General features: G+C 37.0%; 1 protein-coding gene and 1 pseudogene across 1 annotated transcript; both read right to left on the reverse strand.

Annotated features, from left to right (window-relative positions):
* Positions 1-2,224: 2,224 nt before the first annotated feature.
* LOC118813083 lies at positions 2,225-10,244 on the reverse strand (annotated as a pseudogene).
* A 3,694-nt stretch (positions 10,245-13,938) lies between these two features.
* LOC118813082 (H-2 class II histocompatibility antigen, A-Q alpha chain-like) lies at positions 13,939-20,376 on the reverse strand. The gene is made up of 4 exons (XM_036578231.1): positions 20,258-20,376; positions 18,763-19,011; positions 16,240-16,521; positions 13,939-15,312 (listed from the first exon to the last, which is right to left on the reverse strand). The coding sequence occupies exons 1-4, from the start codon at positions 20,343-20,345 to the stop codon at positions 15,191-15,193; spliced, it is 741 nt and encodes a 246-aa protein (XP_036434124.1). The 5' UTR covers positions 20,346-20,376; the 3' UTR covers positions 13,939-15,190.
* Positions 20,377-22,582: the final 2,206 nt, after the last annotated feature.

A 22,582-nucleotide genomic window follows, 5' to 3' on the forward strand; every position in this document is an offset into this window, starting at 1 on the left:
TCGTGGTGCTTATTATGTCCACGTTAAAACAGGGACACATGGTGTCATTAATGAGAGGCACCTCTAGGCCTTTTTTCGGTCTGTAGTCATCTCCACAGCCTCATTGCAGCCTGTTGGTTTCCTGAGCTCTTGTTGGTGTCGGGCGCCGTCCCTTAAAATGGTTAACGACTATTCAGCCTGCCTTTTAGCAGCTGTTTTAGCGCCTAATACACAATTTCAAGATTTCTTAGATTTCTTGCTTAAATGTTATTATTACTATTAGAAAATGAAAGAAATCCATTTATTCATTTTAAAAGCATTTATTACTTGCAAAAATGTATTTCTACACACTAACACTTCCCCATATTACACAGTCAGTTTAAACAAAAAATCATATAAAATTGATTATATAATCATATAAAATTTTCATTTTTCAGTTTTTGACATAATTTGAAAATGCCTGTTGTCCTATACATTATATGTAAATTTCATCATGAATGGACTGAAAGAAATGGCCCAAAATTACTTGGACAAAATCTCTGGTTCCATTGACTTACATTAAAAGTAAAGTATGTTTTTTCCTTCTCCTGTAAAGTTACCATTTTGGAGATATGAGATTTTGTTCCGACAACAGTTACATGTTTTAAATGAATAAATCCTCCCTTTACAATGAACTGATGGCTTCTCTCATGCTAAAATATAATTCATGCTACATATTTTTAAAAAATGGTTCTTCAAGGGTTCTTTAGTAAAGAAAATTGTTCTATATAAAACCATAAACTCTCAAAGAACTCTTTGCATAATTGAAGAGTTCTTGGCTTAATTAAACGGTTCTTCAGATTGATGGAGAATGTGTTTCATATGGTTCTATATAGAACCTTTTTGAAAAGGATTCTATTTAGCACCAAAAGGGTTCTTCTATTGTTACAGGCTTGACATTGTAATAACAGAAGGACCCTTTTCAAAAAGGTTCTATTTAGAGCCATCTACAGCACATTTTCCTTCAATCTGAAGAAGCATTTAACGATGCATAGAAACCTTTAATCATTCAAATGGTTCTTTGAGTGTCCATGGTTCTATACAGAACCATTTTCTTTACTAAGAAACTCTTGAAGAACCATGATTTTTTTAGTGAAGACTTTTGACATGTTAGAATCAGATTTTTTTACATGTAATTGTTACTATTAGTTCATTGTTACTTGTTTACATTGAATTTCTAACATACACTCAAATAATTAGCCAATGAGGTCGATGGACTTACAAACTGAAAATAAACTAACATTAAATAACCAAAGTGTTGTTTTTAAGTAAGTTTTTTTATGCAAAATGGACAAAAATGAGTGAAAGTACATTTAAATGAATAAAAACTGTTTTCTTTTTAATCCAAAGAGAATTTCATTCCAAAGTAGCCCAAATAACTCATATAAATAACAGCAACTGAACTTTTTCTTGAGGTAACAAAGTCTGTGTATACTGACTCTACACAATAATTTAATTAAGTTCAAATAACAATTTAAAGTTGATATATGTAAAGTTTTGTCTTCTACTTAATAACAAATGGCAGGAAACTGTAGCAAATTGGCTATTTATGGAAAATGAACTACATTTACATGTATCTATATGCATACTATATATATATATATATATATATATATATATATATATATATATATATACACACACACACACACATATATATACACACACACACACATATATATATATATATTTATATACATACATATATATGTACTGGGTAGGATATAAGGTTGATTAATAGTACCCACATTTTCAACATGACTGATTAAGGGGAAACCGTGAGCAGGTGTGAATATTCAACGCTTTATAAACACGCCTTATTTTTGTACACATTCCAGTTTCTATTTTTGTTCACATGTACACTTTGGTACCACTCTGGCATCTACATGAAGGTTTATACATGAGGCCTCTGGTCTGCCATTGATTGGAAAAGACAAAACCCATTATATTCTCAGCTGTGCTTTCAATTCAAGACAATTGATTGGTGCATACCTGATACAGCAAATGATCAAAGTAATGAAAAATATTATTTAGAAACTAGATTAGAATTAGAAAACAGAAGCCTTCAGCTCCAACTCCAAAGTCAAACAAAAACACACTTTACTCAGCAATAACAAACTAAGCAGAACTGAAGAATTACAGAAGACTTTATTGTAATAAGACAAACCTGGAGGTCTTACAATATAATTGAATGATCATGAAAATGTAACAGCTGCAGAAAAATATGTAGCAGATTTTAATGCAGATCAACATGAATTAATGTTTAATTAACATCTTTAATAAGCTAAAAGTGTCTGCCTATGAGTTTTGCAGGGCCATGTTAACGGCAAACTAACGGTGGTGTACATTCACTTTCCCTGACCAGGATTAATACTGTTACAACAGCTCCAGCTTAAACACATTTGAGGTGAAATACATTGAAAGTTACACCAGACATACAAGTAACATTATTCAGGCTGCCACAGAAAATGTAAAGAGAAAATATTTCAAATTTATGGTTAAAATTACTGATTCATTAAAGAAAATAATGGAATTGAATTAAATAATCAGAACAATCCTACTGGGGAGCCTAATGAAAATGTATGTCTTTGAGTGTATCTAGAAATATGTATGATTAATGTACATTTAGCGGAACATACTGTGTTCAGTCTTTGCTCATGTCGAGTTTTGATTTAGTTTTGTTTATACAGACTCAGACTCAAATTTTCAAATTCATTAATGTAGATGTGCAAAAACTAACTCAAAGTAATCACTTGTAGTTTTTCAATAAACAGCTTATTAAATCTTATCTGATTGATTTCCTTTATTAGTAATTTTACTTATATTCCAGTGAATCATCACTATAGTAACAGTACTCATACTTAAGTAGGACTCTTGCTACACCTTCCTGCAGCTACCGTTGCATGCAAAAGTTTGAACACCTCTGGCCAAATGACAAACTTGGAAATAAGTTTGCGCATCATCTATATTGAACAAACCTAAATATGGTGTTTTCTCTTAATTTTAAGGCACAGCTATCTATTTATTTGCAGAGTTTAACATGTTGGTGCACAGACCACATTCGATGTTTAATGCTTTTATCAATGTGCTAAACACTAAATTAAACTAACACTAAATTAAGTAATTTAGTCACCTCAAGTAAAATGTCACCTAGGATGCAACAGGTCAGGGCCACCAGTGATTGTAAGGCAGGTGTGAAGTGATTTGCAATCATTAAGCTTCATAGTTTTGTTCATAGCTGTAGCTTCATAGCTGTGTCCCAATTCAGGGGCTGCGTCCTTCGGAGGCTGCATTTGAAGGCTGATTGTGTCACAGCGGCGCGACTAGGCCGTCCCATTTCGAAGACTCCTTCATATGCAGCCGAGAAACGTGTCCTTCTTTTCCATGGCAACGAAGGATCTAGCGGCTGGATCCTTTGCCTGCCAACATATTCCAAGGTTCACTGCGCACCGGCGAGGATTCGAGAACATGGCGGTGTCAGCAGAGAAGCGAAGGGCGGCTGAGGAGTCACTTTTAAATATAAGTATTGGGTTTAAACCCAATAGTCGAATAGCTAACGATACAAATGTTAAAGCCAATGTGGTCTGAAGCAGAACTTACGCTAACGTTTCGTTTTGTTTTAGGAAGCAAGGAGCAGGAGAACTTTAAAAGAACTTGACAGGAGTGGGGTTCTGTGATGCAACAGTAAGGGCGGGAACTGCGGTGCTGATGCAAATGGGAAATCCACAGTAGAGCATCTAATTTCGGTTCAGGTCTACGCAGCCTTTGTACACTGCGTCCTTTGAAGGATGCAGCCCCTGAATTGGGACACAGCTTTAGACTATAACAAGAGTTCAACAGGTAAGAGATGATTGACTATCTAGGAGATCCAGCTCAGGCTTTCCATTCCTTCACATTATGGGTCTCCATGGCTTTTTCAGTACAGCAGACGGGTCAATAGAATTTGCAGGTGGTTCCATGGTGATTAAACTGGTCTGGGGAGCGGTCAGGCAGGAACACACCATGAGCGTTGATCTTGTGCTGTTATCCAACCAGACAGCAAGGTTAGTTGTTTAGTTTGACAGTGAAACACAGATTATCAGTTCAGTTTGAGGTGCACTGGACACAATAAACATGATTAACAGAGGAACTCCGGCAGGTCCAGCTATAACAGCTCAACTAAGAACTGAGATATATCAGTGTCCACTCTCTCCACCATGACCACACCTGCACAACAGCTCCACCTTTTCCCTTTACATAATTCACTTTGTCAATAGATTCAATAGGAAAACTAATAACTAAGTTTGACTAAACAAGTAGGGTTTTAGCCTAGATAGCCTAAAAACCGAGACTCAGTCCTGAACACTGGCTGAAAGGCTATTCCAAAGCTCCTCCCCCTGCTGTAACTTTGTTCTAGAAACTAATGGGGAGTCAGAACTTTGTGATGTAAGCAGGAAGGCTGGACTAATATGATGAAAAAAGACTCGAGACACTGTTTCGTGTGTGTTTTTATGGAAACCTTTACGTTACGTCAAGGTTCTTTAAATTCATTACAGGTTATGACGTGGAGTAAATGTTATGGTGGAACAGTGTCATCTTTATTGTCGCATTCTCTGTTCTGGAATATTCTCACACCATTCATACACTGTCTCTGTTCTAGAATGTTCTTTTCCATTCACACTGTTCTAGAATGTCCTCACCTATTGTGACTGTTCTAGGTTGTTCTTTCTCTTTCACACTTTTCTAGAATGTTCTTACCCATTGGCCCTGTTCTAGAAAGTTCTTACCCATTCACACTGTTCTAAGAAGTTCTATTCCATTCATGCTATTCTAGAATGTTCACATCCATTCTCACTGTTCTAGAATGTTCTCTCTTATTCACATTGTTCTAGGAAGTTCTATTCCATTCACACTCTTCTAGGATGTTCTCACCCACTGTCTCTGTTCTAGGATGTTCTCTTCTAGGTTGTTCTCTCTTACACTGTTCTAGAATGTACCCATTACCCATTATCTGCTGTAGAATGTTCTCTTCTATCCGCAATGCTCTGGAATGTTCTCACCTATTCTCACTGTTCTGACGTGTTCTCTTTTGTTCACACTGATGTAGTTCACACTGCTGTTCTCACCCATTCACATTGTTCTAGGAAGTTGTGTTCCGTTCACACCCTTCTAGGTTATTCTCTCTTTTACTGTTCTAGAATATTCTTACCCATTGTGTCTGTTCTAGAATGTTCTCTTCCGTTCACACTTCTCTAGAATGTTCTCACCCATCATCTCTGTTCTAGAATATTCTTTCCATTCTCACTGTTCTTGGATGTTCTCAACACATTGCCTCTGTTCTAAAATGTTCTCTTCAATTCACACTGTTCTAGAAAGTTCTATTCTGTTCCATTCTCTCTCTTTCTATGCTTTCTGTTCCATTCACACTCTTCTGGAATGTTCTCACATGTTTTCACTGTTCTGGATTGTTCTCTTTCATTGCCACTGCTCTAGGATGTTCTCATCCATTGCATCTGTTCTAGAATGTTCTCACCTATTCTCACTGTTCAAGGTTGCTGCACACTTTTCTAAGATTTCTCACGCATTGTCTCTCTTCAATTCACACTGTTCTAGGGTGTTCTTACCCATTGTCCATGTTCTAGAATGTTCAAACCTATTATCTGTTCAAGAACGCTCTCTCTCATTCACACTGTTCTAGAAAGTTCTATTCCATTCACACTCTTCTAAGTTGTTCTCTCTCGCACTGTTCTAGAACGCTCTTACCCATTCTCTCTCTTCCTATACATTCTGTTTCATTCACACTGTTCTGGAAAGTTCTCACCTATTTTCACTGTTCTGGATTGTTTTCATCTGTTTTGTCTCGTCTACAATGTTCTCTTCCCTTCACCCTGTTCTAGGATGATCTCATTCATTGTCTCTGTTCTAGAATGTTCCATCCATACTGAGAGTATAGTAACACCATTTTTACAGTGAATAGTGAACATTGCTTGTTATACGTCCCACAGAACAGATGTTAAATGTGCAGCTTACCAGCGTTTCAGCTCGGCACCAGGATCCGCTCTGTAAAAGGACATTCATAACTGTATGATAAATCAGATTAATACATCAATACTCCAAAAGGATCAATATCAGTGTATCTCCACTGACCTGAGGATTTCTTCTTGTAGTAGATGAATCCTGCAGCTGACAGGATGATCCCCAACACCAGCCCTGAAGCTCCGATAGCGATCTTGTTCCTCTCAGTCTCAGAAACATGTGGTTCTATGCAATAAACACCATTTCATTAACATTCAAAAAGACATGACAACTGTATTATTACCAGAAATGTGTATCATTACAAATATGGAACCATTTTGCTGCTTTATGGCAATTTGACCTATCGATACTTGTCACTTAGTACATCATATTCAGATAATATTCAAATTAGATGTTTTCACATTGCATTTACACATGGCCATATACATATGTTCTGGTTAGACAGACAGAAATCCGATTTGAAATGGCAATTCCTTAACAATGGGCATGATAATAGAGACTATAACAGTCATATTATACCCAGGCAATGTTAGCTAAAAGAGGTGATGTAATCATGTTTGGGTACAAAAGGAGCATCCAGGAAAGACTGAGTCCTTTATGAGCAATTATGTTTCGCCATGTTGCCAAAAAATGCATCAGCAAATAGTCCAACTGTTTAAGAACAATGTTCTTTAACAAGCTTTTGCACGGATTTTAGGTATAAATAAAATATGTAGGGAATGTAGGAAAACTTCTCTGGATTCAAGTTCATGGGAAATGAGCTTTCAGATTATTTACAAAAATAATGGATGTTTTGTTCTCCGAGCCAAAGAAGAAAATGACCATCCAGATTGTTACCAGCGTAAACTTCAAAATCCGGGTCTGTCATGGGGTGATAGTGGTAACCTGCACATCTGTGATAGAGCCATTAGGACTGAAACATACACTTTATAAATAAAAATACTGGGACACACCTCCTAATTAGTGAGTTCAGGTGTTTCAGCCACACCCATTGCTAACAGTGGTTAAGCACACCTCCACTGGACTCTGAAGCAGTGGAAATGTATTCTGTGGAGTGATGAATCAGCTTCTCTATCTGTCAGTCTGATGGACGAGTCTGGGTTTGGCGAATGCCAGGAGAACGTTACCTGCCTGACTGCCCTGTGCCAGCTGTAAAGTTTGGTGGAGGAGGGATGATGATATAATGCTATGGGGTTGTTTTTCAGGGGATGGTCTAGAACCCTTAGTTCCAGTGAAGGGAAATCTTAATGCTTCAGCACCAAGACATTCTGGACAATTCTGTGCTTCCAACTTTGTGTGAACAGTTTAAGGAAGAACCTTTTCTGTTCCAGCATGACTGAGACCCAGTGCACAAAGCAAGGTCCATAAAGGCCTGACTGGGTGAGTTTGGTGTGGAAGAACTTGACTGGCCCTCACAGAGCCCTGACCTCAACCCCATCCAACACCTTTGGGATGAACTAGAATGGAGACTGTGAGCCTGGCCCTCTTGTCCAATATCAGTGTCTGACCTCACAAATGCTCTTCTGGATAAACATGCAAAATTCCCACAGACACTCTCCCAAATCTGTAGAAAGCTTCCCAGAGGAGTGGAAGCTGTTACAGCTGTAAATGGGGACCAACTCCATACTAATGCCTATGGATTTAGAATGGGATTCATAAAAACTCCTTTTTGTACCATTTCCCATTCTCTACAGGTCAAACACAAGAATGTAATGTAATCTATCTCTTTATTCTCACCCCAGTGGTAGATGATGGGCTCCTTGGAGCTTGTGTGCTCCACTACGCAGGAGATCTTCTCTCCAGATGTGGGCGTGTACTCCAGGTGGGAGTGGATCTGGTAGTACCAGTCTCCATCAGCCATCTCCTCAATGGAAATTATATCAGTGGTCACCTTTTACCGTCTCTCAGCCAGTACACATCGATGGCTGGGGGGTAGAAGTCATATGCGCTGCACATCAGTATGGCCGGATAACCACCACTGGCCTCCTCTTCTGACCTGAGACGGATTTTTGGCTTCACTACGAACAGCAGAGATATCATTAGTGTTTTACTTTCATGAATCACTGAATAAAAACTGATCATGACTGACAGTTGAAGCAGAAAATTAGCCTACATTGTAGCTTTTCCAGACTAAAATAAGCACGGATGGAAAAACAGAGCAATGTCCATTTATCTGATGTATCACGTAAAATAAGTATTGTTTTTGAGTAGATCAAATCCACCTGAAAACCATCTGAACTTGGGTTTGATGGAAAAAAATGACTAAAAAACTGATCTAAAAAACCAAAGTAAACAAATCAGACAGGAATTTTAGACTTGGTCATTTATTTATCCGTGAGTGGCAAAAGTATGTGAACCTTTAGGATTAGCAGATCATTTGAAGGTGAAAGTAGAGTCAGGTGTTTTCAATCAATGGGACGGCAGTCAGGTGTGAGTGACCACCCTGTTTTATTTAAAGAACAGGGATCTATCACAGTCTGATCTTCACAGCACATGTTTGTGGAAGTGTATCAGGGCATGAACGAAGGAGATTTCTGAGGATCTCAGAAGAAGAGCTGTTGATGCTCATCAGGCTGGAAAATGTTACAAAACCTTCTCTAAAGAGTTTGGACTAAAATTCCACCAAGCCAATGTGCAGGACTAATCAGCAGATACCAGAAACGTTTAGTTGCAGTTATTGCTGCACAAGGGGGTCACAGCAGATACTGGAAGCAAAGGTATATGTCTCTGTTGTCAGAAGAAAACCTTGTATCTCCATTTTTGTCATTTTTTGACATAATTTGAAAAATACCTGTTACCCTTTACATTGTATGTAAATTTCATGATGAATGGACCAATAGAAATGACCTAAAATTACTTGGTTCCATTGACTTACATGAAAAGTAAAGTAGGTTTTTTCCTTCTCCTGTAAAGTTACCATTTTGGAGATTTGAGGTTCTATATATATATATAACATCGTTCAGGCATAACATTATGACCACCTCGTTTCTACACTCATTGTCCATTTTATCAGCTCCACTTACTGTATAGGTGCACTTTGTAGTTCTACAGTTACAGACTGTAGTCCATCTGTTTCTCTGTATACTTTGTTAGCCCCCTTTTACCCTGTTCTTCAGTGTCTGATCCACTCAGACCAGCACAACACACACTAACACACCACCACCATGTCAGTGTTACTGCAGTGCTGAGAATGATCCACCACCCAAATAGTACCTGCTCTGTGAGGGTCCATGGGGGTCCTGACCACTGAAGAACAGGGTAAAAGGGGGCTAACAAAGTATCAGAGAAACAGATGGACTACAGTCTGTAACTGTAGAACTACAAAGTGCACCTATATAGTAAGTGGAGCTGATAAAATGGACAATGAGTGTAGAAACAAGGAAGTGGTCCTAATGTTCTGCCTGATTGGTGTATGTATGTGTGTGTGTAATATATAAGAATTTGCGTTGAATTTTAAAACACACACTGTTTTCTGGCTTTGGGGAAATAATGGCAAAAATTAGCAGAAACTCCATCACAAAAGTTTCTCATCTATGTTTACATTCAGTAATATTGGGAACGCAGCCCTGGTGTCCTTACATGTGTCATTGTTGTCAGAGGAGACTGTATGTGCAACTTACCTGTTTTATCCACAATATGAGAGAATTGTAATTTTAGATTGGGTTTGCAGACTCTGTCCAGCTCGTCTCTCTCCTGCTGCATTTCAGGCCTGTCATTCCATCTCTTTGCAGTTTCCAATCCAAACTCAGTGAAGCCTACAAACCTCCCCTTGGTGCTATTAAACTGCACATATTTAACCTTGTTAAAATAATATGTATCTATGTATTCCGCATCAGTCAGCTCTGCTGAACTGGCGATGCATTCTTTTATCATGGCATAAAAATATCCATCTGTTGATGAAGATAGAAAATAGTTTAGTCCCAACAACAATAATAAGACAGCCAAATAAATACGCATACACTATTAACTGGTAAGCAAATAATAAGCCAAAACCCAGTTTAAACAGATTTAGTGTAACCTTTTGTCGAGGATTACACTTTTAATTAACTTTGGACAATTCAGGAATTTTAATAAATGTATTACTTCGCATATAGTACAATATACAACCTGTATATTGCATTCAAACATAAAATAATTGTAAACATACCTGTCCTTATAGTCAGAGTCAGTAGGAGTAGCAGCTGCAGACTCAGCAGCATTTTGTCTCTGCATGCCACAACAACTGAGAGAGTTTCAGAGAGTGAGTTCCAGTTCATACAGACGCTTCAGTTCACTGACCAATCAGAATCAGCTACACCACTTCATCGTATGTTGCTAAGCAGTAAAGAATGCAGTTCTCTCATGTGCTGAGCTACCCAAAAATGGGCAAACAGTAAAAGCCAAACAGGTATAAAGTATCCAGAGATACTCCAAAAACATGTTACTTGACAGTGGCCAAAGTTTCACTTGAATTTTGTTTTGGGGCTCTCAAACTTACCTGCTACTAAATATTTTTTCACTGCCTAAAATATATTAGAATTAATTTCTTGAGGAAAGACAGACAGTTTAGACCTGCTTGGCGACACTTAATAATGCAGGAGCAAAAAACTGGCCTAATAAAGGATCTTTTATTTCTCAAGTGCTGCGACAAAAACCTTGAGAATTATGACCTGAACAATCATGGAAACCAAAATAAATATTAGAAAGGAGAAAATAAAGGTGTTTTTTTGTTTATGGCTTTGGCTCAAACTTCTGCCCAGCGTCCGAGAGGTGAGACCCAGTCAAGATCATGACCGAATAAAAAGTTTTTCCAGAATGTAAAGAAAGAGAAAGAGGTGTGTTCAATAAAATTCAGTTTCAATTCAATTTTACATTCTAAATTTTGGAGGCAAATGAAGTAAGTTAGAGATCTGTCTGTCCATTAATCTTATCATTAGCCTGTTTGTGTTCATTAACACTGAATGAGGAGAGCACAGTGGCCTATTTTTGCCTTATTATCTAATCTTATTTCGAATGTGCAGGAAAAAGCATATTTTATAAGCATATTTTTCCTATTTGAATACATCGTAACATATAAACCAACAAAAAATGTCACTATTTAGATACAAAGAGCTCTAGTCTGTGTGAAAATAACACCTTTTCAAGGTTTTTTTATGACTGTTTTTCTTTTACAGCTAAGTTGAAAGATTTCAATTTATTCCAAGTAAAATTTTGTAATAATAAAAAAAATCCTGCTGTTCCATGTTTTCATGTCACTATCGGAACACAGAGTTTTCTTCTGTAGGCGGAGCCTCATTTTGGCCACGCCCCTGCACTTTGTAGCAGGAAGTGTGGCTGCATCCCTGTCCCTCATTGCCACATGGTGAGCAGTTAGAACCCATTGTTTTGAAGTAAATGTGACCCAAAGTCTGAAACTCATGTCTGGAAAATGTCTGGAACTTTAAGAATTGTCTGTACCGAAACACGTTTTCTGCATATAAGTAGACTTTTTAATGTTTTAATAAAATATTATGAAGTCTGTACAACTGTTCAAAGCTATGTTTGCTAAATTGTCATTACCAAAACACTTGCTAAAGTTTGGTAGAGTTATTATTTCTTTGTAAGTGATGTTTATTTAATTATGATGTTTTAATCATCAATGTTTAATAATTTATCTCACTAAAGCAAAAATTAAGGTATAGAGTCACTCAAATAGGGAAGTCCGGAGAGACAATGAGGTAGTTATAAATTTCCGGATTGCTATCTTGAGATAACAAGTTAATTATCTTTTTATCTCAAGATAACAAAATTGTTATCTTGAAATAACGAGTTAGTGGTCTTGTTACGTTCAAGATAACTAACTTTATGTTCTAATTGTGATCAAGATATAAGTTGATAAGCTGATTATCTTGTTTTCTTGAGATAACAAAGTTATCTTGAGATCACAAGATAATTAAATTGTTCTCAAGATAACAATCTAGAAAATTTTAGCAATAGCACATGGCCTGTCCAGACTTCCATACTCAAAGCAATCGTAAGTGAATGTAATGGAAGAACTGCTTGGTTAACATGACGATTAACAGCAGATTACTTTGAAAGGAATTAAGGGGTTTGAAAAACAGTAACAGCTGACACATAAGCAAAACACTAATTCCTCTAATAAAGGTGATATTAATGTAATCCTGCATTAGTCATTCTTGTACGTGTGGGTCCACTGCCAATAATGTATATCTAAAAAAAGAAAAAGAAAATTCATGAAATTGGATTTGTTTTTTACACTGGTTCATACTGGTTTATCTGGTCATACCAGCATCCAAAACACAATATATGGCGTTTTATTGATGAACAGTTAAGTTGATCTATGCTGGCTTTTCTAGCAGGGAAAAGACTGGGAATAAACTTTATGGCATGCTAATGTTCGCGAAGCTAGTCTCTAATCACAACCAGATAAATGCAGTATATAATTTAGAGTTTTCTTAAAACAATAAATCATCTATATTTATTTATATTTATTGGTTTCACTGAGTAGTAAGTAGTAAAACATTACTATTTTATGGATCTTAAGGATTCCTGCTAGCCGTGCTGCTGCCTGATGAGAAGCCGTTTAATCGGTGCTATGATGGGGAGCTGGGCTCCCTGAAAACTACCTGAAAAACTACCCAGTGGGAATAACCCGACAAAATGAGTCAACAACCCAGCAGCCAATAGAGCAAGACCAAATATGCAAACAGACGGATGGGATTAAAGACAAGAAAAGAGAGTCTTGGGATTTGTGTCGTACAGTGTCAGAGCCCAGCGGAAGTAAATATTCAAAATAAGATCTATTCTTGCTGTTACTTCTTCACAGCCACTGGTTTCTAACCCTGGTCCTGGAGCGCACATGTCGCTGTGTTCCCTGCTCTGCCACACCCGATACAACGATTCATCTCATTAACGAGCCCATCAGGAGTCGAAGTGACAGAGTTATATTTAAAGAGATTCCATTTTCTAGGTGTCTAAAGTTCAGTTCTCAGAGTTGGAGGTCCTCGCTTTGATAAACATTAATTCTACTAGATCAAAAACCAAACTGGCTTAATGTAACAAGACTTTAGTCCAGGTCATTGTGGACCATTAATATTGGCCCATTTATAAGGACAAAGTGAACAGGGCAGTTTTTAAATATTTCAAACTATGAGATGAAAACGTGGCTCTTAACAAAGACAGTGAACAGAATGAGAATGAATCCCTATGATCACCTTTAACATGTACATTTATTACACCACTATTTACAGAAGAGACAAAAGAAATATCTCCAAAAATGCACTATATGGACAAAAGTATTGGGACGCCTACATTACATTACACTTACAGGAGCTTTTATACCATCCCATTCTAAATCCATGGGCATTAATGAGGCAGATCTAGCAGGACAGAAACTGGCTTGTGGCAGAGGTGGCATCCTATGACAGTGCCATGTTTAAAGTCACTGAGCTCTTCAGTACGACTCATTTCTACTGCCAGTGTCTGTCTATTGAGACTGCAAGGCTATGTGCTTAATTGTATTTACGTGTTGGAAATGGGTGTGGCTGAAACACCTGAACTCAATAATTAGGAGGTTTGTCCCAATACTTTTGTCCATAAACTGTATCTACTGGATGTTACAGTTGAACTAGGGTTAAACTACATATTTAAATCATGAAAACTGCCTATGCATGCAAATCAGTGTTGAATGTTCTAGGAAATGTCAAGAATCTTTCTGCACATTTATTTATTTCTGCCTTAGGAACTTTTTTATCTTCTATTCCACTCAAACCAGTCTAGAGTCCTTGAGGTGAGAAATGGAAGAGTACCAAACATCCAAATTATTGTAAAAGAGAGGTGATTTCGTTTGGCTTTAGTAAACCATACAATCGACTGCATTTCGTTGATTGATCCATATCAAATTAAAAACAACAATGAAAAGACATTTTTGATCTTTAATTGAGACAGATTTCTGATTTTTGTTTGTCATTTACATTTTGCTTTGCAAAAAAACAATTTGGTCAAATTTACACTTGAGAGATTCTCTCTAATCATCAGCTTGAAAATAACTGACAGTCAACAAGCAGATCACAAAACTGATGCAGTTGGTTTACACATGTATTCCGGTATATTTATGCTACTAAACATCCACAAATATAGTATAACAGATTGTAAGAATGTGAATAAGCAAAAAAAAACAAAACATGTAGTTTTCTGCAGAGAGACTTTCAGGGCTGCCCAGAAGGCCTAATGATTTCTAGCAAGCAAAATGTACATGGCTGTGATTTTAGTTCATTTTAATTGTATTATTATAACTCCTTTTGTAGTATTGTACAATTGTCATATTGCAGCTTTAGTTCGAAACAAAAGTATTCCTATCTTGAAAAAACACCCAGAAGAAAGTTGTCCAAATCAGTATTATTTTCTCTGTGGTATAGGTAGATAAAGCCAAGCAAGCTCTCCCATTGGTTAGGACTTGAGGAGCTGGACTGAAGGCCTTACACGTTAAATTACTACCTATATAATTAGCATGGGAAAGACTGTGGATTCAACCAACCATGTTTTCATTTATGGGTGGGAAAATTTTGTGAGAAAAATGTCACTGTAGACCTTCTGGAAGTTTTAGACCCACCACTGACCATTTTTGTCATTTTTCAGTTTTTGACATAATTTGAAACTACCTGTCGGCCTTTACATTGTTTGTAAATTTCATGATGAATGGACTAAAAGAAACAAGCCAAAATGGCTTGGAAAAACGTCTGGTTCCATTGACTTACATGAAAAGTAAAACAGGTTTTTTCCTTCTCCTGTAAAGTTACCATTTTGGAGACACAATGTTTTCTTCTGACAGCAGCGATATGCGTCAGTCTAAGCAGGTTTGGGTTTAGTTGTTAGGGATGGAAAACAGCGGCGGCAGCCTGGACTCTTTAAAGAAAGAGTCACTGTAACACTGATACATACATATATACACATATATGTCTTTTACAAGCTTCAAAGGCCCATGTATAATCTAGAACAGTCAAAAAATATTAAGGTGTATTAGTATCAGCTTAGTGCTAACATATCATTAAAACCCCCACAGGGGGCTAGCAGAAATTAGCATTATTATAAAGGCAGGCTTTGATTTCATAGCTTTAATGGTGAAGGCCCAGCTCTAGTGGTTCGCCACTGCTTTGTTGTAAAGTTTACAGTCAGACTCTCAGTTGCAGTTGATTCCTTTGACGAGGAAGAAAGTTCCAACAGCGACTCCCAGCAGTCCTGCAGCCAGACCCACTCCACAGAACACAGTCGGACCCACACTGGGCTGAGTGACCTGCACATCTGTACAACAAACACACATAAAAATAAAAGATTGTATATTCTTCATAGTTTATAGGTCACATTTAAAGGTTTTGTTAGGAGCTCTTGAAATAATGTTAAGTTGATCTGAAAAGGTGATTTGGCATTCACTGTTACACTCATGGAGCCATTAAAAAAGGGGGAATTCCTCTAATTTTGTACAAACAAACCTGCATAATTCAATGTTTGAGATGTAAACAGTCGTTCAGAGTGGTTTGGTGTGAAATGGTTCAGATTTCTTTACAGTGGTGGTGATAGGAACCAGGGGTCGCCATGACTACAACACAAATATAGACATTTTATTTACTATCCAGAACCACCAGTGAGCCTACATGTGTTTTTTGAGCTTTATATGGAATGTTGATGGTAAAATAGTGAAAAAAATGTTTTCTTTAGGGACTATTTTGTCACAACGCACTGCATGTACCCCTCCACCATGACAGACTTCGAAGATGTGTTTTAGCCCAAAACTCTCAAAACTAATGTAAAACAGTGTCTCAGACTTCAGACAGTGTATTCATAACTATTTCACGTAAACTTTCTGTGAGGGAGCTTTTAGAGGTGGACGTCTGGTTCCTATCAGTGCCACTGTGAACAATTCTGACTCTGTAAGTTTCTCCAGAACAGAGCATTTCACTCCAAACCACTCTGAATTACTTTATTTACACTTAACCATTTAAGTCTGTGAAACATCTGTGAAATTCCCCTTTAATAACATCCATTAACCCCTTAAATGGCTGATAATCACCACAGGTTCACAGGCTTCCCTTCCTCCTTCTATAACTAATGAATAAGTCAGTTTGCATTACTTTCCATGTGATGATTGAATTATAGGCCTTAGGATGTAATAAGGCCCTGTTTTTAATGAATTAACTGAAAAACAACCCCATAAGCAGGTGTAAATCTCACCCCATGTTTTGGTCAGTCTTCTGTCCAGGGCTGTGTGGTCCACAGTGCAGGTGTAGATGTCGCCCTCCTCTGGTATGAAGCTCAGAGTGGAGACTGCTTTGTAGGTTCCATCACTGTTTATGTAATATCTGCTGAGAGAAGCTCCATCTGTAATGTTTACATTGTTCTTGGTCCATGAAACCCCAACATGGGGTGGGTAGAATCCAGTGATGTAACAGACGAGGGTGTTATTAGAGCCCAGCTCCACATCGTTCTTGGAGTAGAGTGAGCTTTGGGGGGCATCTGGTGATAAATGGAATTCATGTTATTCATGTAAAATGTAAATACTGATTCAATGTTTATGGTTCTATTGTATGATTTGTAATTCTGTGGCAAAAGCACATATATCTGTAAAAAATGCTGTAAAACATTCTGTATAAAACTGATAGTTCTGGTTCTGAAATTTGATTGGCAGAGTGGTGGTTCAAGACACAAAATGCTTGATATACACAAACATGACAGATTACCAATAAATAAATAAGACATTAAAAATGCATTGTCATGTTTGATCAAAACCTCGTACATCATAACTTTGCAGGAGAAGGAAAAAAACAAACATTCTTAACTTGGAAGTTAAATAAGATTCTTTTCCAAGTGCTTTTGAGCCATTTCTATTGGTCCATTCATCACAATGTAAAAAGGTAACTGCTGTTTTTAAATTCTGCAACTAAGTATAAAATGACAAAAGTGGAAATGCAAGATTTTTGCACAGCAGTGACGATTTGCAGGTTATGTCAGCCTAGTACACTAAAACAGATGGTTCTTCAAAGGTTCTTTGGTGAGAAAATGGTTCCATATAGAACCATGAACACTCAAAGTACCATTTGCATGATTAAAGGGATCTTTGCATTATGAAAATGTTCTTTCAGATTGACAGAAAATGTCTATAAATGTGCTATAGACAGTTCTATATAGAGCCTTTTTGAAAAGGGTTCTGTATAGCACCCCAAAAGAAAGAACCATGAACACTCGAAGAACCCTTTGCATGATTAAAGAGTTTTTTGCATGGTTAAATTGTTCAGATTGATGGAGGACGTGCTGTAGACGGTTCTATGTAGACCCCTTTTTGAACAGGGTTCTATATAGCACCAAAGAGGGTTCTCCTGTTGTTCCAAGCTTGACATTGTAGTAATAGCAGAACCCTTTTAGATGCCATATAAAACCCTTTTCAAAAAGGTTCTGAATAGAACTGTGTACAGCACATTCTGAATCTGAGAAACCATTGGGATTCAAAGAACCCTTTCATCATGGAAAGGATTCTTTGAGTGCTCATGGTTCTGTATAGAACCGTTTTCTTTACTAAAGAACCTTTGATGCACCATCTTTAGGAGTGTACTTCTAAAATGTTAGCATGAAATCCATAAGATGGTTTGTTCACTATCCATTTAAGTAATAAATAAAAGGTTCTTCTGTTAGGGAGCCGCGCTCCTTTTTTACAAAGGACTGTTTGCAAAATGATGACTGACACACCTCTCAGCCAATCAGAATCGTTTTGATACATTACTTCCTCCATCAAACTCAAACCTCTCACACCAAACCTGCAGTGAGAACGTCGGCGATAGTAAATTAAATACTGGGGGCATTTAATTCAAACACATCCTGGTCACCTGGAGGGCAGAGCTGTATTTTCATTCTTGAAGCTGAAACGTTTTGGATCAATCTATGTGGAATACTAAACTCAGAACTCAGAGTCAAAATTATGCTGGTTCCCACTCTTTTAAAGGTTCTTTCAAAGGGTTCTATATAGAACCATAAACTATAATAAAAGACCATTTTATGCTTAAAGAGTTCTTAGCATGGTGAAATTGTTCTTTAGATTGATAGAGAATGTGTTGTGTATGTTATACAGAACCTTTTTGAAAATGGTTCTATACAGCACTAAGCCTCACATCTACATAGACCCATTGTCTTTATTAAAGAACCACTGAAGAACCTTTTTTATTGAGTGTAAAGTAAGCTAAACTTTGCCTGGATTACAGTATTTACTAAAAACCATAGTAGCCCTACAGTTTGATATGTACACTCTTAAAGATGGTTCTTCAAGGGTTCTTTAGTAAAGAAAACGGTTCTGTATAGAACCATGGACACTCAAAGAACCCTTTGCATGATTAAAGGGTTCTTGGCATCCTGAAAACATTCTTCAGACTGACGGAGAATGTGTTGTAGATGGTTCCATATAGAACCTTGTTGACAACGGTTCTATATATCTCCCACTGTTACAGTGTCAAGCTCGTAACAATAGAAGAACCCTATGTAGAATCATGTATAGCCCATTCATGCACATTTTCCATCAGTCTGAAGAACTCTTTCATGATGCAAAGAACCCTTTGATCATGCAGAAGGTTCTTTAAGTGTTCATAGTTCTATATAGAACCATTTTCTTTACTAAAGAACCCTTAAACCTAATAGATGATCATTCGCTCTTCGTTGTTTATTTACCGTGAACACGTACGTATCTGTGCTGATGTGCTGATCATGTCTTACCTTTGGGTTCTGCTGGGTAATTGAATCTTTTTGCACAGAAGTCCAGGTTGTTTCGACAGACTTCCATGTCACCGAGACTCAGCTGATAGAATCCCACTGGATATAAGAACGGATCCGCGAAGTCCGGCAGCGTCATCACCCCCTCCCCCTTCGTGAAGTCAGCGTGGTACTTTTCTTCTCCATCAAGTCCGTACATGTATTCGCGGAAGGTATCAGAGCACAGGCTTACTGTAATGTCCTTGTGCACAACTGAGGAAGAAAGATGAATATATATGAATATTATAAAACATGCAGTCATTAGTGGTTGTTGTACAGTACACTTCTCAGGAAACTCTCACACAGTATACAGGTACAGGGAGATCCAGGACCCAGATCCAAAAGAGAAAACAAGTGAACGATAAAACAAAAATACTGACGCACTTTCAGAGGCAGAGGAGAAACAAATGTGTCTGGCAGACGTACATAAAAATTTTGACTTAGTGTCTCGAAATGTTTATTTTCCTCAGGACTTTGACTGATCAAAATAATGATTTCTCAAACTGTTGAAGGATTATGGAAAATAGTTATTTATCTTATTGAAATATCTTGAAATAATGGCTAATTTTTTTCAAAAATTGGCTTAATATGCTGAAATAATAGTTAACAGTTTTTAAAAAAGTATTGACTTAACATCTTGAAATAAACAAAGTAAATGAAATCATTATTTCAGAATAATAAGTCATTATTACCAGATAATATGTCATTATTTTAGTTGTACTACATACTGGTGATTATATGCATACATACATACATACATACATACATACATACATACATACATACATCATCTAAACCACTTATCCTTCTGGGTCGCGGTGGGGTGCTGGAGCCTATCCCAGCTGTCATTGGGCAGAAGGCAGGATACACCCTGGACAGGTCGCCAGTCCATCGCAGGGCGGTGATTTTATATATATATATATATATATATATATATATAAAATCAAAATAAAGATATTATCACATGCTTCTTAAACACACACTGGCATTCATTTATTTATTCATTTATTTAATTATGTTCATAATTTCTTTATTTTATTTATTTTAAATAATTATTTCAGGAGAATAAGTCACTTTATGAAATACTGTCATTAATTTGACCTTGTAAGTCAAGAAGATTACAAGAAAATGTAATTATGTCAGCATAGTAATTCAAATTTTTTAGACAAAAATCAATATTTTGAAATACTAAGTCAATCTTTTTGAGAAGTAAGTTATTATTCCAACACAACGAGTCAACTCTTTGGCAGGAACGACCTACCATACAAAACACCAGTGATATATTGGGTTGTCAGATTTCAGCCATGGCAAATGTAATCTACAAATGGAGTGCATTTAGAGTGAGGTCAAAAACAAACGGTCTGGTGCAAAACTGGACACCAGGCAACAGCAGTGAGAATCCACTGCATCCACTTACAGCTCCTACAGAACTAACACTGGAATATTCACTCTTACTCACTTTTAGCCTCTGTGTAGAGAAGAGCTGCACAGACGAGAATCAAACACAGCTTCATCTTGATCAGCGTAGAGGAAACAAACTCATACATGGGTGAGAGCCGACTGACTACAGTCTCTCTGTTCCTCTCTCTCTCTCTCTCTCTCTCTCTCTCTCTCTGTTCCTCTCTTTCTAACTGAGACCCCTCAGTAAAACAGCCAATAGAATCATTACTTTCACTCTGGCACTGCAGTATCTTGGTAAGTTTGATTTTCAGCTTCCAATTAGAGTCTCAGGCCCGCTGCCAGCTCTGATCAGCAGTGTTTGTATCTGCCTGCTGGTGCAGAGTCTGAAATATTAACTGAGAAATTAATTAATAAGTGTAGGCTGTGTCGTAAACTCTAAAAAACTGTAAAAAAAATCAGATATCATTTTACATGATACTGAGAGGAGGGATCTCCAACTACCTGCCCCAGACAGATTCATTCGGCTCATCACACTTGTACATTTAATTCATTAATCAGGTCTTCAAATAATTCTTCTTGTTTGGTTTTTCTTTTTTGTGGTGGGTACATCAGCTTCACTGTGAGCTGCTCACCCAACATTAGCTTTATAAAATCAGCCTAGACTGATGAAAACAATGTTAAAAGCAAAAATAGAGAGATGTGTACAAGAGGAACACCAATAGCGTTGCCAGGTACAGTAAACATCTCCAGCTCAAAGTGTGCTTAAAACCTGGATAAAATTCTTAAGCATTCTGAAGAAAATTAGATGTAAATCCATTCATCTGGCCTGGACGTGTTCATTTGTTGGAAAAAAAGAACAATATAAATAATTCATTGTGACAATATATATGAATCTGGCAACTCACAAAATGAAACAAAGTAAACCTGAAGCAGCATTAGTGCTGCACACTGAGTGGACATGGCTGCAATTTAATGTAGCCATTATTCTAGTTTAGACTTATAGACTTAGACTTATTTGCCATTGTAGATTCATTCATGATGGTAGCTACAGAGTGAGAATGCAGATTAAATATCAATTTTAATATATAATGTATTTATACTACTACTACTACTATATAATAATGACAATAATAATAATAATAATAATAATAATAATAATAATAATATGATGTTATTATTAATAATAATTGTAGTAGTTGTTTTTTTTTTGTGACAGAAAAGTTGGATATCGCCCTCATGTGGTTATATTTATAAAGGCAGTGTCTATTTACACCAAGTGAAAATAGTACTAAAAATACTGATCACACAGCCTGGCTATTTGCACTAACTCTGCCTGGTAAATCACATGACTATAGATGTGTTGGGCAATATCTACTGTAAGTTTCATACGATCCATGAAACAAACAAGGCAGCATTAGGAGAAGCTGTGTTCAGGGGAGAATGAGACAGTGAGGTTACTCAGTATTAAACAGAACATAAGTGAGTGCAATTTTCCATTCAATCTGCATAAGTATTAAATAATAAATAAATAAATAAATAACAATCAGTCTAACTGTAACAACTGTTGAAGGTGAAACTTTATCTACACTCTTAAAAAGGACGGCTCCTCAAGAGGTTTTTTGGTAAAGAACATGGTTCTATATAGAACCATGAACACTCATAGAACCCTTTGCATGATTAAAGGGTTCTTTGCATCATGAAAGAGTTCTTCAGATCCGAGATTTATGCTCGACATTGTAATAATAGTAGAATCTTTTTGGATGTTTTATAAAACCATTTTCAAAAAGATTATATAATCGCTGCTGTCGGATCAAAACCTCCTCTCTCCAAAATAGTAACTTTACAGGAGACAGAAAAAACATACTTTACTTTTAATGTAGGTCAATGGAACCTGAATTTTTCCAAGTCATTTTGGGTCGTTTCTTTTAGTCCATTCTTCATAAAATTTACACACAATGTAAAGGGAAAACAGGCATTTTCACACTGTCAGAAACTGAAAAATGGCAAAAATACAAGATTTTGTCTCAACAGCAGCGATATAGAACCACATATTTCACATTTATGCACGTTTTCCATCAATCTAAAGAACAACTTTATGATGCAAATAACCCTTTAATCATACAAAGGGTTCTCTGTGTGTTCATGGTTCTATATACACCATTTTCTTTACTAAAAACCCTTGAAGAACCTTCTTTTTAAGAGGGTGGGGCAATAGAATTATGCTGGTTGGTAGAGGTGGGTAATCCAGGTCCAAAGAGTAAAAACCCTCCCCAGGATTTTGTTCCAACTGCCTGAACAGCTTTGCTGCTGGTTTGAGCAAATTAGAGAAGTCAAGCAGTTGGAACAAAATCCTGGGGAGGGTTTTTACTCTTTGGACCTGGAT

The sequence above is a fragment of the Colossoma macropomum genome, unplaced genomic scaffold (genome assembly GCF_904425465.1).
Source record: "Colossoma macropomum unplaced genomic scaffold, Colossoma_macropomum, whole genome shotgun sequence".
In the NCBI taxonomy this organism is placed as follows: Eukaryota; Metazoa; Chordata; class Actinopteri; order Characiformes; family Serrasalmidae; genus Colossoma; species Colossoma macropomum.

Coding starts and splice junctions, on each gene's coding strand:
- LOC118813082 (XM_036578231.1), bottom strand. CDS start 20,345: ATGTATGAGTTTGTTTCCTCTACGCTGATCAAGATGAAGCTGTGTTTG. Junction 19,012..20,257: donor TCTCTACACAGAGGCTAAAA/GTGAGTAAGAGT, acceptor TTTCTTCCTCAG/TTGTGCACAAGGACATTACA. Junction 16,522..18,762: donor TTACCCAGCAGAACCCAAAG/GTAAGACATGAT, acceptor ATTTATCACCAG/ATGCCCCCCAAAGCTCACTC.